The sequence below is a fragment of the Montipora capricornis genome, chromosome 3, assembly GCF_036669925.1.
Source record: "Montipora capricornis isolate CH-2021 chromosome 3, ASM3666992v2, whole genome shotgun sequence".
NCBI classification, from domain to species: Eukaryota; Metazoa; Cnidaria; class Anthozoa; order Scleractinia; family Acroporidae; genus Montipora; species Montipora capricornis.
The window spans coordinates 60,092,480-60,109,979 of record NC_090885.1 but is presented as its reverse complement, the minus strand read 5'-3'; the positions used below and the strand labels follow the sequence as shown (position 1 = coordinate 60,109,979).

Below are 17,500 nucleotides of genomic sequence, written 5' to 3'. Positions count from 1 at the left end.
AACCATGATTGCCCCCTTGCCCACAGAGGATTTCCCAAGCCATGCTGTTTGATGAGCTTTCAGATTGCGAGGAAAATGATTACCTTAGGATTAGCCCACCTTATTTTAAACTTAAGTCAGGCTGGGCTTTATATCCCCTTGTTTGGGAAATCATTCCTGCAAAATGTATGAACTTCAGAAAGCTAACATCTGCCGGACTTTGAGTTCAGTGAGTAACATATCTTAATGCATTCAACATATTGTTAATTAAATGTGAAAACCTGCTCAGCTGGGAGCATGTATTAAAAGTTATCATAAATCTAGGAAAACAAGATATACTATGACTGACATTCTGTTGAAATTGCAGATAACTTTTTTCCAGTGGATAATTAATCATAAAATTAGCCAGCCAGTGTTTAAATACCACTCATCCACTGAATAAAGCTATCTACCAATACAACCTGTCAAACATAGCCCCTACGATAAACAGCCAAATATAATTGCATTATAAAAATGGTTATAAAGAGAGACAAAATTAAGGCAAAATTAAGCTTACTTGGTTTGACCATCCCAATGTTCAATGGCAGAAAAAAAAAATTGGCTATGCAGCTTATAAGTCGGTTTTATAATAGAATTTCATTAAAAGAATATGCCAAGTCCGGCCTGTATTTAATACATTTGTTCAAACAAAATGTAAGCGAAAAGTAAAACTTAAAAGAGCGAATAACCCGCGATCAGGCTCCACCGTTTTACGCGCGCGGGGAAACATCGTTTGTGGCGATCCACAACTCGCACTCATAATTCAAACAGAGCAACACTCTCGACCTTGTATCATAATTTTATTTACGAAGACATTTTAAGGAGAAGACAGAAGTCTGCAAATCTAATGAGGTTCACAAGTATGAAATAAATCGTTAACGCAGCAAAAAGTTTGATTCATCTTCAAACCAAATAATCGGTGCTTCACCGTCAAAAAAAAAAAAATCAAGTTCACGTAGCCTTTTTAAACAAAGGTTATTTTTAGGAATGATTTCCGTACAGGTCCCTACTTCATCATGCATGCAGAAGAAATTAATGATTCATTCGCGCTATTGTTTTGTAGAACAATACGTCGTGTCCGTCCGTCCGTCGGTCCATCCATCCATCCAAGAGAATCGAATATATACATGGGTAATTTGTACTTACGGGATGAATAAAGATGGATCTCATTTCTCTCTCCCTCCCTCTCTCTCCTCTATTCCTACATCGCCCACACCGTTACTCGTTTTCGTCCCAGCTTTCCTCTTTCTATCCCTTCGTCGTGTCCTTTTTTCCAAATCCCGCTCGGCTTTTTCTGCCATTTTATCCCATGATGTCACTCGCAGCTTGCCTTGAATTCCGACCCACTGTAAACCTCTGGATTACTTGTCCCTGTCATTGACCACTGAGCTAACGTATCAAGTTGCTAATTCACACCATGTAAAGGATATTTATTTTGAATTCTGGCTGACTATTTACATAAGAATGATACGTAATTATATACACGTGCCGCACCGAGCACCTACAACCGTACTTACACGTTGCTGTTCAGGGATCCCTGTTTTACTACTCTTGAAATAACCTATCCCTTTACTAATGCTAACCATAACTCTAATTACGACTAAAGGCACTGTTTAAGCTTAAGGTTAGTCCCTGTGATAGTTTTAGGCATAGGGTGGTGCAAAGAAAACAATTTACTTTTCGTCTTCTGTGTCTAAAACCTGTGTGGAAACGCAATCAGTTGGCAAAGACAAAGTGCATTGGGAGATGGATATGTTTCGCGATGCTCAAGAAAAAACTGCACATGATGGTTAACCTTCAATCCGCCAGCACACATAATTTTCTGACAGTAAACTTTCCTTGAAAAAATATTAGCCCTAGCTACCTGTAGCCGGAAAGTTTACAATTGCCTACAAGACAAGGGCTAACATCATCTCACAGTTAACCATCGCCTAAACTTCGTCGACCCAGACAAACGAGCCCACAGCAGGGCATTGAAAAGACATGATGGGGAGTGAAACGAAGTATGCCTCGTAGGGGAACATTCCATGGATCTCTACCAAAGTTATTTACTTGGAAGTGTCATTGAGCATATTGCCGATCTCTACAAAGAGCGATAAATCGCAAAAGCCCACTAAATGCACCGTTCGTGATCCTGATTACAGGAAAGGAAGAACACATACACTTTGCAGTGTCTCGGCGAATTCGCAAGCAGACAGAAAGAACAACTTCACGATAAAAAGAGCAGGTAGCCATTAAATTTTTATGATACTACTCTTAGTTGGTCTGTTTGTTATGTTTGAGAATCTGAACCCTATTAAAACGATTGCTTGAAACTCCACTTTCGGTTATTCTAAAATTAAAAAATGGGTAAAATTTCAGGAAAAGTGCCGAGATTGCAGGAAAAAAAGTTCCATTTTCCGTACTTCAGTCAGAAGTTCGACCGGTTTTTTTTGGCCAAATGCATAAATGGCGGCCAAAAATGTATTCTTTTGTTTATGTGCCAATCAGACTCACTAGCCTCGCTCTCAAGCAACATTTCTTTGGCATTACGTGACTCCAGCCATTGCTATTAATACGACAACGAGAACCTAATTGCAGGTGGTTGGCAAATGCGAATATCAAAAGAAATGTAACGTCAATGTTTGTAAACCGTAAAAGAAATATCGCTATACAAAAATTATTTTACGCACCATTAGGGACCTTTGTGTACTGCCTCAACAGAAACAGCAACAGCAACACTGCACCAAAAGAAATGCTTAATGTCAGTTTCTGTGACTTGATCATCTTGAGCAGCAAATGCCTAAAATGGGAAGAAAGTGTAATTAACTAACTGAGGAAGACTCCGGCGCAATAGTAGGGAGCTTACGCAAGGACAACGATGACGGCTACGGGAACGCCACAAAACAATGGGTTTAATGAGCAAAATCAAAAGATCTGCACGCCCTGCACGTGCGTTATGCATTTTGGTACATTTCTTCGCGTCCTCGTCCTGACAACGACGTCAATTGACCAAATTTGAGGTTGTGAAGAGGACGTGAGAACCTGATGAAACATTTTATAATTTTTCCCAAACAACCCCACCGTTCATGCCAATTTTAGTCCTGCAATGTTGATACACACTTTCTTTTTGAACGACCTAGGGTTATAACGAAATTGTTACATTAACAGGAAATAATGTTTTTAGGCGACGTTCAAGGGCCGGTTGCTCGATGCCTGGTTAGCGCTAACCGTGGACTAAGAGGTATGAAAACCTATAGGTGTCCATGGTATTTAACGCCGGTTAGCGCTAACCATGCTTCGAGCAACCCGGGCCCGCAGCTGGTTGGCGGCGTCGTCGTTCTGCGTAAGCTCCCTAGTGAGCCTTAGCAACGACGACGGGAACGGAAACGAGAACGTCACCTCAAAACAAATTCCCGTTATTGCAATCAGTTCGAGACTATTCTGCAAGAATATTTTCGATTTCATCACAGGGGTTCTGTTCAAACTGTGTTTGCGCAACTTGCATCTTTCTTTGCAATTTTTCTTCTCTCTCCACTTTGAATTTAGCTCATGGTTAGAGTGCTCGGCTCCGGATCGAGTGGTCCGGATTCGGGTCCTGGCTGGGGACATTGTGTTGTGTTCTTGGGCAAGACACTTTACTTTCACGGTGCCTCTCTCCACCCAGGTGTATAAATGGGTACCGGCTAATTTAATGCTGGGGATAACCCTGCGATGGACTAGCATCCTATCCAAGGGGGAGTAGAAATACTCCTAGTAAGTGCCGGCCTGATGGGCCTTCTGGCTCGTAAGCAGAGACTTGACTTTACTTTTCTCAGCTAAAACAGAAGTGAACGAACGAATGAAAACAAACATGGCAGCCGGCTATTTAACCCGCGAATCTTAAGTCCAAATATGGGCGGACGGCTAACATGAAACCGCCAACTGCAAACCGCGGCTTGCCGTTTGTGGTAAGATCGCAAAACCTCGATCTAAGGTCTCTAATAGCTAATTCACCTTTTGAGCGTCAGCTTTCACATGTAGTATCACGTGACTTTTTGTGTAAACAAACCGCGAAAGTTCGGACATTCGAGCAGATCGGACATATGAATGTTAGTTTCTTTTTGTGTGGGACTTTGAAGTGACCCAACAGAGACACTAGTTACTTCCATCGTTATGATTTGGTGTGGAACGTGATAGTTTTACTCTCCTATGTCGACAAGATTTACGGGGGTGAGTCAGGTTTTTTACAGCTAGGATCGCTAGGCGGACGAAAACGAAATGTATTCCTTGCATTATGTTATTACGAATACCTCCATGTATTAAATTGTCATATATTTGTGCACTTTGAGGTCAGTAACGAAACAGAATGAATGTGATTCGAGTGTGTGTAAATCTAACCTCCTCTGTCAGTGGGCCTTTACTAGTTCGAAAACGACGAATAAGTCTAGCGAACTTCAGCAAGCAGTCCTGTTAGCAACAGTTCCAGGTTCAACATGTCTAAGCAGATGACTATTAAAGAGGGACTTCCGCACAGAAAAATATTTGCAGGAGCATGGAGTTTCAGTGAGCGCGTTTACGGTTTTGAAGTCTTCGCTGATAGCAATCGCCGCTGCAGTTGAATCAAATGACGTTTATATTAGTAGAAAGACAAAACCGACGATGCAGACAATTTATTAATCCCAATCCATTTTGGATGAAGTCAAGATCATGAACAATTTCAACTCCTCGGCGCCATTCGGTTATCCATTTAATGTACCACTACACTGAATACGACAAACAGGGCCTCACCGCTTACAAGTCCCTCGTTGGTTGAGACCGGCCTCCCAGGGGTTTTAGGGAATAAGGGAACATGGCTCATTGGAACTGGGAAACAATAACGACGATCAGCCCAGTCAATATGCGCCGGCAGTCGGCTATTTGGCCGTCTACAACACAATATCTGCCGCTTACTTCAAATTCACATTTGTCAGACTTGGTATTCAGGATGTGGTTGTTTCGAGGTTTTGTTCATCACTGTAAACTATGCAAGGGGCTCCGGCCCTTACAGCAGAGTCCGAAGGCCTCTCCTGCCTATTACTATAGCCAGCTTGCCTCAGTACTACTCGAAAACATTTTGACTGGGCTGCTGTCAAACTATTTTAGGGAAAAAGGGAGCATAAACAATTTAAAACAATTTTAGAGATCAGAAAGCTGGGAACAAGTTTGAAAGTAATTTGGAAAACAAGGCAACCCAAGCAAATATTTAAAGGGAACAAGGACCCCTTTTGGGAGAGCCTCGTGATTGTCGCTTATTTACTGATGGTTTAATATGTGGAATCTCTGCAATGTGGAGTGTGTCCATGTATATGAGAGTGTAGCCAAAGTGAAGCGCTTCATGAAAAGGATTTGTTGATTGAGAAAGTAAAACACCCCTTCCAAAAAAAAATTGAACACATATAGTCATAGATCAGTGTCCCTGCATCCGAAGACACTAATCTGCCAGATGAGAGGTAATGTGCCAATTACCAGCTACAGAAGCAGACAGATAAAGTTGATGAAACTGCTAAATCAAATGAAAACAAGCATGGGAGTGGTATTAACGAATTAAGAATAAACTACAAGAGCTTCTAAGACTGAAGCAAACATTTTGATGGAAGAAGTTTTGGAAGTTGTTGTCTTTCAGTACATTGAAAGCGCCACGACAAAGCAATGGCAATATGAGGACTGGGGTTCATAACCGCTTCAAAGTGCAAGAGAGTCTTCTCAAGAAAACTTGATAGTGCTAAAAATGTCACAAAGTTGGTACAAGCCATTCTCCATATTTTAATGCACCATAATACATTTTGTTTGCCCTCCCCCCTCCCCCCCCCCCCCCAATTTTGCATAAACTATTGTTTTCAAATGCTCTTGGGAATATTTGAAAACCATAGTTTATGTAAAATTTATTTGGGGGGAAAACGAAATGTACTATGGGGAATTCGAAAATAGAAAATAGCATAAGCACTAACATCCCAGAAATTGTAAACAAACAATGGAACCCTAAAATGCCAGAGAGTGGGGCTATTTCATGAAGTCAGTGCTTGCAATGCATGTAAGTGGGTTGTGAGCCATACCCACCACAAACTGGAATTGATCTCTAACGGCTTTTGGATTGCAAAGTCAAAGCCATTCCTTGGAGCGATAATATTCAGAAATGCCAGTGTTCTAACACTGAGCACTGTATAACATTGAGGACCACTGAGCACTGTAGAATGTAAGTGACACTGGAAACACAGAGATCTTCACCCAAAAGAAGCTAGCACTGATTCTTCACCCTGGAAATCGTTGGCAAAACAATGTGACCTTCGAAAGGTCACGGGATAGGGTAGCTTTGTAAATTAGGAGCAAAATTGAACGCTTAACGTAAACCAACACGTGCAGAATCGTTAATGAAAATTAACACTATTTATTCCCAAGTAGAAGAGTAGCGATGTGGTTGTCATGATAAACGATTACGGTTCGAACTAAAAGGCAATTAAAAACGCAACCGAACTAAGAATAATGCGCAACTAAATACAATAGATGAATAGCGATGAAGCGATTTAACATAATGTATACGTCGGGAAACTAATAAGTAAAAATAAACAAGCAGCTAAACCAAGCATGGAAACAACATTAACCGAATTACTTTGGTGAAGCTCCTAAGTACTTGAAAAAAAAAAAAAACACAGCGATGGATATGTAAAGCTTGGGATAGCACGATCACGATCACAACAGCGATATAAAGTCAATCATTTCCTCAGACCCCCTCAAATATACCGTAATCCGAGAGACTAAACTTAACTAAATTACATAACGAGGAGGCGATAATGAAATAAACCTGAACCATGAAATGAAGAAGATACTGTGCTAACGAGATAAAATTGCGATCTAAACGTAATACACAAATGGTGACGGTTTTGCTTTGAAATCAACTTCAAAGTACTAATGTTTGTAAGTGGGCTGAAACATTGTCAATTTGTTGTGTGGACCGAACAAGGAATCTTCTCTGTTGAAGTGACCGATGACCCTAGCTTCACGTCTAATGTGTGTGCCAAACTAGAGAGGAGTCCTCCCCTTTGTCCCCTTTTATATAATAATTATACAAGTTCAAAATAGTACTTAAAATGAAATTTCATGCTTTCATGCTCAATTAGTACAGTAATTGAATGTATGAAGCAACAGATGCATCTATGGGCAGCCGTCACCGCCAAAAATACAAGCCTAGTTAATGGTTAAGAATAAACCGGAATGGTTTAATTGTCCTTTGTAGAACGGTTTATCAGAATTTGAAAAGATATATTTAAAACACAAATGGACAAGTCACCTTTAGTGAAATGAATAAAACAGACATTAAATGGTTTAGACAATTCAGAAACTGTGTAGATACCCTTGGTGAAGTGTTAAAAAGAGTTGACAGGCCTACACGACCCCCTTGTACGTGGTCTGGTTTCTGTTGCCTTTGTCATAATAGGCCTTATCACGGTTTTCGACGCCATCTTGACGGGTAGGCAAAGCGGTCAGAAATTACAGTGTTTGTATGGGAATCCGATAGCAAATAACTTCTTCCAAAATTGAATTTTTCACAATTTCTGAATCAAGACGTTAAAATACTAGGTAGAAGATTGTATTCACCAAGTTTGAAGGATGTAGCTTTCCTATAAGTCGCTGAGCTATTTTTTTTTTAATTTTCAATACATTAGTCTTAAAAATTTTTTCCCGCGAACTGCGTCTAGACGTTTGTCTACCCAGCCAAATTTACAGACAAACGTGTGGAAAATTCAAAAAATTAACTGAGCGTCTTCTAGCCAAGCTACATACTTCAAACTTGGTGAATACAACCTTCTACCTAGTATTTTAACGTTGCGATTCAGAAATGGTGAAAAATTCAATTTTGGAAGAAGTTATTTGCTATCGGATTCTCATACAAACACTGTAATTTCTGACCGCTTTGCCTACCAGTCAAGATGGCGTCGAAAACCGTGATAAGGCCTATTTTGCTCTCTTGAGTACATATTTGAATGGATGCCTCTTTTAGGCGGCTCCTGTAGTATTCATTTAGCAATGGTTTTTGCCCTATGAGGCTTTACATTTGAATCTCTATACTGCTGTGTGATACGTTTTCTTCCAAGAAAATAGTTGGTCTCGAAAGTAATGTTTTTAGTTTCTTGGTGTTGATTTTCTCAGCAGTAATGTGAATGTGACCTTATGGCGTCTCGCTTTTGCGCCAATTTAATTCTAGGCTCGACTGATATATTCATCGGCGGTAGAAGCGAGAGATCTTCTGTTCTTAAATGTTTGACCCGGGCCCGGGTTCATTTTGTTTTTTTTAAATTCTTTCACTCGTTCTTCTGACTTCGTCAGCGTGTTTTGGTTTGTGGCCATGGTCAGTAGCTGTCCTCCTTGAACCTCTGGAGTTAATTCGTTCTCGTGGATGCTCTTTTGATATTTGATGCCGATGTCTTTAGGTCGCTTCTTTGTCGAGGCATTAAGATAACCCGACTCTAGATGGAAGTTCTCTGACATATTATTTGGTCAGGCAAGACCGCGGTTTCGATCCTATCATGTGGATCTCATCAGTTGCCGATAGCTTGATTTAAGGTGAAGAGCTTTGTCTGCAAAAACCATGTGTGTTTGTCTCTATTTGTACTCGATGAAAGGATCGAACTTGCTAAGTTCTGATTGGCTATAGAATTCTAGCCAATGGAGTTAATGTGTTTTCGATCCATATGAGCGTAGCTTGATGTTGTGTTTCTTTAGAAGGCTGAAACCGGTATTTTCCTTTCTGTATGCTGTTTTCAAGGAGAAGAGTGCTATGTTTTCTTTAACGCTCGTGTATTTAAACTGTTGCTCAGAAAGTGAGCTTAGGTTTCTTCTTGCCTAAGCGTAAAAGTTGCATTTTGATTTAACTCTCGCTCCTTTTCCGTTCCAGTTGTGTGATTTTGATCTGTCACGCACAAGGAACGGTAGTTTCACTGTGAAGAATGACAATATTCACAGTTTTTTTTTTCGCTGTTGTGGTTGGAAATTATGAATTTGCCGGCTTTGCTCCAAAACAAAAATACACGGCTTGGACCGTTTCCACGGAAATGATCCGTACTGCAAAATCCCGACCGAGAAAAAACCAATCAGAGCGCTGGGATTTGCCCAAGACTGGCTTTGCCATATAATAATGTGAAATATTAAGCCAGTAACCAACGGCGTATTTCCGATCCAAAAAATTTACATACTGTAAAATTTTAAGCCAGTAACCAACGGCGTATTTCCGACCCAAAACATTTACAAACTGTAACATTAACGCCAGTAAACAACGGCGACCATTCGACCAGTCAAATCATTAAGAATGGCTGTCTGTAAGAATCGAGAATCGTCCGTCAACGACCATTTTGGCGGATAGCTCATATTTTGCCCAAAGATACCCGTTAGTGAATTAGAAAGTTAAACGAGACTTACCTGTAAGTTCAAGTTTGACTTGAATTCTATCTCATAAAGAGTAGTAACCGAAGGTGTCTGACATGCCCACCTCTACCTCCCTGTGTTTGTGTCGAGCTCTCAGGCCTTGGTTACTAATCCTCTTTATGGAATTACTTTCTGTGTCTAAATGTTCCTCCACTATGAGGAGGAAGATTTGAAACAATGATTGTGACGTCACTCCCGGCAGACTAGGCTCGTACTTCACGTCAGGCACTTTCGGTTACTACTCTTTATGAGATAGAATTCAAGTCAAACTTCAACTTAGAGGTAAGTCTCGTTTAACTTTCCAATTCTATCTCATAAACCCTAACCTCCGGTACTGACATGAAGCCTTCAAAGCTTGTGAGGACACTATGAGGAGCCCAAAACACCAAACATACTCCAAGTTTACAATGTCCTAATGTATCCATTTTATTCTACAAATTACGTCTAAACTACCAAATACTTCTAAACAAGCAATGAACAAAGTTAAGTTGTAGCTCCAAACGCTCCTAACAGCGTTAGCATTGCTAACATGACTACCGAGACACACACACACTCATCTTGAAACTTTTCCAGGTAACTATCGCTTATATTATGTCGCAGCAAAATATTGTTGCTAACGCTAATAACGTGGCTAGTATTAACGAGAGTTCCTTTTAACGCAAGTGCGAGTCTCCCAAATTTCAGCCCTTGCTGCACATCTTAAATACCATAAAATCTATTTGAGGGTGGCTTACTCCCAAAGGCACCGTTCAAGAAACGACGAACAACTGGATGTTAGCCAACTAAGGTATTCTCAGCGCTAATCATACGAGAGAAAGCTGATGTAGCAGTGATCAGGCCGAATGACATATAGGGGAACTCGGAATAGGGAAGTTATCTGTTTACAAACATTACTCTTGTTATTCAAATGTGCCAACCACAGGAACAAAAGAGCCTTCGTTTCGACCGCCAACGAGGCTCTGGTTGGTACATTAATGACCATAAGTGACGCGAACTATATCTTCCCTTTATAAGAATTCTAAAAACAAGGGCTAGATCCGGGGAGCGTGGAGGGAACTCTCTCTGACTACAGAATACAGCCCATTTCAAAGGATAAACGCTGTGGTGTCTCTGAGTAGAACGACACCTCTGGAACGTACTCAGAAAAGCGTCACTTCTGATGAAATACCCAGGTAATGGGCCATGCAATCAGCTTGAGATGATTTTGCACTATATGCGTGCTACTAGCAGACGAGTGGACCAGCAGCTGGCTGCCTGGAGTCCAGACCAAAGGCTGCTGACCCATCATTGATAGTACTCGAGTATACTAAGCCTGAGAGGTCCATGCTGGCACCACTAAGATGCCCTTGGCCTGGTCGGCCTCTATCTTACCCAAACATTTGGGAATTAGAATTACTGTGCAGCGATTCCTGCTCCCGAGACTGCAAGAGACATTAGTTGCACAGGTAATGCCCCAGCCACTAGCAATCGCATCAGTTTGAAAAATTTAAGCCACTAGTGGATGATCAATGTAACGAAACGCCTGGGGGACATTCTCAACCCACATTTGTAACTCAGTGCCCTAACTGAGCAAAATAAAAACACGAGGGCATCATAATCCCCTGTATTATGGGCCACGGCTAGAAATTTATCCCGTCTTAAATAACGGTAATGCAATTTCCCAAATTGGACCCCTGGTAGTGATAGACAATACCTTTCTAATAACCTGAACAACAAAGCGAATAGTAAACTCCTTCTCACTGATAGCTTCTAAACACAAGAGTTTCAGCTTCCCTTTCTTTTTATCGGATAGTTACACCCTCATCAAGTCAGAATCTAGAGTGAGAACCAAGAAAGTGATTTCCTTTGCAATTGTGGGGGTCAAAACAGTTTTAATGATAATTGAACTGACTCTCACATAGCTTGAAAGCAACCAAGAACATCCTTTCCCTGCAATATAAAACCAACTACCAGAGAAGCAAACTCACTGAAAGCCCCTTATGCCTAAGGACCGCCAGGGGATGTTCCATAACCTTGGTGAAAATTCCCGGGGAACAGAAGTTAAACTCTTTAAAGGTAACGGAAGGAATTTCCTGTGCTTTAAGGCAACGAGACAAGAATAATAGGTAAGTTTTAAAACTAAGATTGCCAAATAAGCTCCCCACGGGGTTCGAAAAATAAGGACTGCGTTGACTGCATCCAACTTAAAATGCCGAAAGCTAAGAGCTGCATTGTAGTTCTCAAAATGAAACATCAGTCTGTGCGAACCATCCGCCCAATTTGGTAAAATAGGCCAAGCATTCCCCGAGTTCATGCAGTGATCTCTGATCACTTGGGCTTTGGCTGTGGCCGACTGCCTCGCAGCCGGCTGAGTGAGTGAGTGAGTGAGTGAGTGTCTCGGATCACACAAAGTTCCTCTAGCTTGAGAAAACGTCCTAGACATAACAAACTGAACATTAAAAATTTGTCGCTCAGAAGGATCATATGTAAATTCTATGTGACAACGTTCTGCATAGTCCAAGATTTCTGGATCTGAGGTGACCTTCAGCCGCTCAGAAAAGCAATTTTCAGTCTGTCCCACCATTAAGGTGCCTGGTTGCTTAACAAACTGTGGACTTCCTCATCTGTACATACATATCAAAATTGTTGGTTGCCTCGGGAAAGGACCATGGCCTGTCTGGCTGGACCACATTCAGGAAAGGCTAGACAGATAGGGAAGTAACATTACCCGATTGGGTACCACGACCTCGGAAGCACCTACCCCTCGGAAAACTACCTCAAGCAGAATAAGGGTTACTTGGTCTGCCTTGAGGATGCATACTTGCAAACCCCCTTAATTATTAATAATGAACATTATTTAAGTGACAAATTCTTAGCACCAGGGCACTAACTGAGGAAATTGTGCATAATAATAAACTTATACTAACTGAAAACAAACGTAGTTGCAGTTCTTTTAAATTCTGCTATTATTCTAACTCTCTTAGCAGTTTCTCCGCCAAACAGAAACTCATCAGCATGACCAGAAGAACTGATGAACCCCAGGCAACTTCATTGTAAAATGGACTTTCATGGCATCCCTAAACCTCTGATTCAACTCATAGTAAGAAGTCATAGCCAAAGCCAGACCACCTTAGCATGAAGTTAAAGCTTCCTTCGGGGCTAGAGTTTAAAGCAACGAATCTGCAACTTCCGATTGGCTATAAATGGAGGCTAACAATGTGACTTGTCTGGATCAAAAACCTTAACACAATAAGCTTAACCAGGGATTTTATTCCAGATACTACGTTCACACATTGGTATGAATACCTTGCCATTCTTTGGTGTGCGGTGGCATTTCATTATTGTCACACTTTGTTCCTGGTGGATTACCTACAGACATAATTTTATTGCACCACTCTCTGGCTGGTCTTTAGGCTTTTAAGTGGCAACAATGGAGTCACTTGCCTCGAACATTATCTAACAGAAGCTAAAAGTAGGCTACTGCAGGCTCTGCTAACGTAGATGCAGACTCTGTCCTGAAAGCATCATTCAGATCATAAATGGCAACTTAACCTTGAGCTGTTTGATAGGCTTTGCCAGACATTTTGTCATTAAGCACTGATTTGAATACCACAGCTCTCACTGCTCAACTACCAAGGTTTGCCTCATGGCAACCAGATCCCAGGTTGCTCTTATGGATGCCTTAGGAGGTCACAGCCAAATGAATATTATTATACACTCCCTCCAATTGAGGATTGCAGACCGCTCTTTGGCTGGCCTTCAGGCTGTAAAGCGCCTCGACTAGATAACACCATGAATGGTGAACGCCTTAACAACGTTATTCTAGGTGCACTTGCGATAAATGTGACTAAAAAAATAGATCACTTCTCCTTTGAAATGTACCGCACAGTGGAATTCGTACAGTTCAAGCCGGCGAACGGGCGCCACGTGTTACTAATGCGAATGCCTACACGAGGTCATTCTAGGTGAATTTTCCAACGAATGATGGCGCAATCGGAGATTTGACAACGGCTATAAGGTCCTATAAGTAATGGTGCAATAACTTTGTGTGCATTCGTTGTTGTCAGTTTGTTGTGCTACAGATTGATCAAGTGATTTTGGTTCTATAGTCATCAGTGAATCAACAAGGACAGCTTTGGAATGTGTACTACGTTGCGACTATAGTGGTAAGAAAACAGATAAAATTTAGTTTTGTTGGTGAGCAGACCCAAATCTCTATTGGGTCATACAGTCAGTGGCACTTCGAATCACGCAACATATGATGTTACCGGTATTCGCCAAAAGCTGTTAAAACGTTAATGTACTTAAAGTTTTATGAATATTCCACTCTTTATTTAGTACAAAATATATCATGCCTTTTTGTGTTATTTAAGCGGTTGATTCGAAGCGAGTATTGAATACATAAAAGGTCATTATGTCATCCATGGAATATGTCGACGTTTCAAGTTTCATTGGTAGGGAAATAACCACCGTAGTTAAGACAGCCGTGGATAACGTAATTCTTAAATTAAGTGACGCGTGTGACTACTTTGCTAGGCCTTTACTCGTGTAAAAACCCAATTAAATTTAATCGCGACTTTTAGGGAAGAAAGCTGTAAGTTGTTAAAAGTGTTATTATCGTATCATTCATACCCATAGATGTCCTGATGACAGTTCCAGATTAATTAAGACCATTTCGTCATCGAAGATTCCTCGGAAAATTCACCTCGGCTATAAGTGATAGTGCAATAAGTTCGTGTGTAGTCGTTGTTGTGCTACAGATTGATCAGGTGATTTTATGTCTATAGTCATAGTGAGTCAACAAAGACTGCTTTGGAATGTGTACTACGTTGCGATTATAGTGGTAAGAAAACAGATAAATTTTCAAAGCGCGGTTTTAAGATCTGAAAGATCTTCTTGTTCTAGGTGAACTTGTAATAAATGTGACTATAAAAATAGATCACTTCTCCTTTGAAATGTACCGTACAATGGAATTCGTACAGTTCAAGCTGGCGAACAGACGTCACGTGGTACTAACGTGAATGCCTACACGAGGTCATTCTAGGTGAATTTTCCATAAACGTGACTATTATATAGTTCACTTCACCTTTCATACGTATTTTACAAACTCAAACTCAAACTCCAGGCAATTTTTTTTAAGTTGGGGTTTGTAGCCGATATAACGCGCGCTCTGATTGGCTGATTGTGACTAGCCCGCGGGCCGACTACGGGCTTGCAAAAACAAAGCAAAAGGTAATTAAAAAACCATATAATAAACTACTTACTAACCGAGCTAGCTCGAGCCGTACTGGGGAATATTGGCCCTGGGTCGTTTTTGTACGGACCTCGCTGCGCTCGGTCCGTCCTGCCACGACCTCGGGTCAATATTTCCCTGGCAGTACGGCCCTCGCGCTCGGTTAGTAAGAAGTTATTAAGGGGTCACCCAGAAGTCATACCAGCAGAGGCCCTTTTGCTCACAGGTCCTCACACGTTCGTACGACGAAACAGATCCTTTTCTGAGGTTAAAAACCTGGCTACCGGCCTAACTCTTTTTCCTACTTCCCAACCGCGAGAAAACCGCGGTAAATCAGCCATCGCCAAAAAATATTTTTTTTTGCTCAAAAAATATTTAAAGTTAGGGGGAAAAAAATACATCATTTTAAAGCTAAGAAAATAAGCTTTCCAACAGCATATAACTTATTTACAGACAACTGAAACATTTTATAAAAGCGAAAGTTGAACGAAAAAATTTAAGAAAAATAACAGTAAAATATGTTTTCCAGGCAAAATTTGGTCATTTTAGCGAATTTTTGGATGCAAAACTAAAATTTTCTGCAATTTATCTGCTTTCTTGGACATAAATTCGACCGAAAACTGATGAGGCAGGAATATTTTTAGATTTTCAGGAATAATAGATAACGTGGATTCAATGCGTAATGTGATAATGCGATAAAAGTGTCAAATTTGCGACCCATTGCTAACGGCAACGGAAGCGATCGCACTACGAATAATTAACCTCTGTTGCCAAAAGTCACCCAAATAACCGGTCAGTGTAAAACGCAGACTGCAGACCAGGGATAAAATGCAGACAGAGGGTAAAATGCAGGCTGCAGACTGCAGACTGCGCGTTAATACAATAATAATGAAAAAAGAGTTATAAGAGTGTTAGTAGCCGTTTGTACTTTTACACTGAAACCCTAACACAGCTCCCATCGCTTTGGTTGCCCCACCGCATGTTTTAAATCCGGATTTTCATCGAACTCTGTAAGAATTAAAGCTGTTTGAATCCTTGTTGTTGTTGGAAAAAGGATAGTTTCGTTAAGTGAGTTGCTTTTAGGCAAAGAAGTCACCACCCCGTAATTCAACTGTCCATTTTGCTGCACTGAACAAAGTAATCGAGTAATTACCCAATAACTCAATTTATTTTGACACGCATGGCTACAATACCAATTAACAAAGACAGAGATAACGTGGATTTTGCAACCATTTAACGTTTCAATTCAGTCGGCTTAAGCCAGTATGACTGAGGTGTAAAAATTTCTTATTAGGATCCTTTCATTCGCTTTCGTGTACGTTATGTTTATCCTTTAGTTCACAAGTTCGTTTGTTTTGCATCTGGAAGATGTAATTTTCAATTATAACCTCTCCCTAGGGGTTATCACGCATAGCTTAACCAATGAAATCCCCGCGTCCTAATTGCTCGAAATACATGAAATTCTTTGTGCATTTCGTTGCACCGAAAAAAGACAACCGAGATTATTCAGGTATTCGAAGTAATAATTGTTGGTTTTTCGATCGATTTCCCTCGATGTACCGGTGTGACAAATAATTTGTAACATTGCAATGCATCTGGAAGCGCAAAAACAAAGCACAGATGATTTCAACGCGTACGATCGCATCCACAAAAGGTGCAGCGACCTGCAGTCATGATAATGTGAGTTGTTGACCGATGTAAAACAGGATTGTCTTTCAAACAATCTTTATTTTATCCTTATGACTCGTTTTTTAAATATTTATTTTACCCTCAGTCTGCATTTTACCCCCGGTCTGCAGTCTGAAGTCTGCAGTCTGCGTTTTACACTGACCGCCCAAATAACCGATTTTTCGACGGAAAATTCATGCCAGAGGATAAAACTATTCACTGGACATGTAATAAAGGTAAATTATGTTCGAGCGAAAGCGAAAACAAGCGAATATTTTGACGGAAGACACAATAATGTGAGATCAAAGGAACATGTGGTGAAGACACGCAATTGCGGCATCGAAGCTTCGACAATAATCTTACCTTTTCAGCGATTTTAACGCTTGAAATTCCATTCAATCCACCTGGTCTAGTCTTTGAATTCACTATTATCGCTGCCCTGCGAATCTTCAGTGTTCTACATAACAGCACACTTGGTAAAAGACGGCTCAACGGGCGACAGATTGTTGTCGATGTTGTCGCCTGTCTTGTTCAGTATCCAATTGATTTGCCATTATTGAGCTTCATAAGGGTATATTTTGTTCAAAGATCTACTAAAACGCCATTCGCGCTACATGACTTTCGACGCCATTGCCGGTTAAGTTAATCGTTATAATGTGTCCACCAGAGAAATGCTAACTCAGCAAGGTACAGATTTTGTTAGCTTGCTTTATGCAAAAACAAATATTGATGCAAAAGTAAATTGATACACAGTTTTTAGAAAGAGCAGAAGGAAGTTTCCAGGACGGTCGCTCGAGAATAACATATTTACGACATGAAAACAACATTAGTTTTGAACCGTGAATATAGACTATAAAAAGTTACGATCAGCGACAAACATTTTGGGAGATTTTTTCTACGTTCAATTTTATTATTGTACTGTTTGGTTGCACAAATAAATCGCAAAATCGAAAGTGACATCGCCGGAATTCACCGGGCGCCGTGATTAAGTTACCGCGGCATGTTTACCCGCCAAACAGTGAAGCATCTGTCTCAGATGATAGCAAGATACCGGGTTTTCGTAAGGTTTTTCTCCTGTCAAGTGTTGTAAAGTTTGACAATAAATGAGCGAATTCAAAACACGCCCAAACTCTGAGTGAGGTTGACCATTGTTTCTGCAAAGTCAAAAATTTACCTTCCAAGACG

The 17,500-nt window shown here is 40.7% G+C and overlaps 1 protein-coding gene across 3 annotated transcripts in view; it reads right to left on the bottom strand.

Moving 5' to 3' along the window:
- Window positions 1-17,500, bottom strand: part of LOC138043564 (uncharacterized) — a 65,654-nt gene that overhangs the window by 12,917 nt on the left and 35,237 nt on the right. For all 3 annotated transcript variants that reach the window (XM_068889910.1, XM_068889911.1, XM_068889909.1), the window contains exon 2: window positions 2,691-2,800. In XM_068889910.1, coding sequence (XP_068746011.1) covers window positions 2,691-2,784 — 94 coding nt within the window. In that variant the 5' untranslated portion in view covers window positions 2,785-2,800. The remainder of the gene's footprint in view (window positions 1-2,690; window positions 2,801-17,500) is intronic.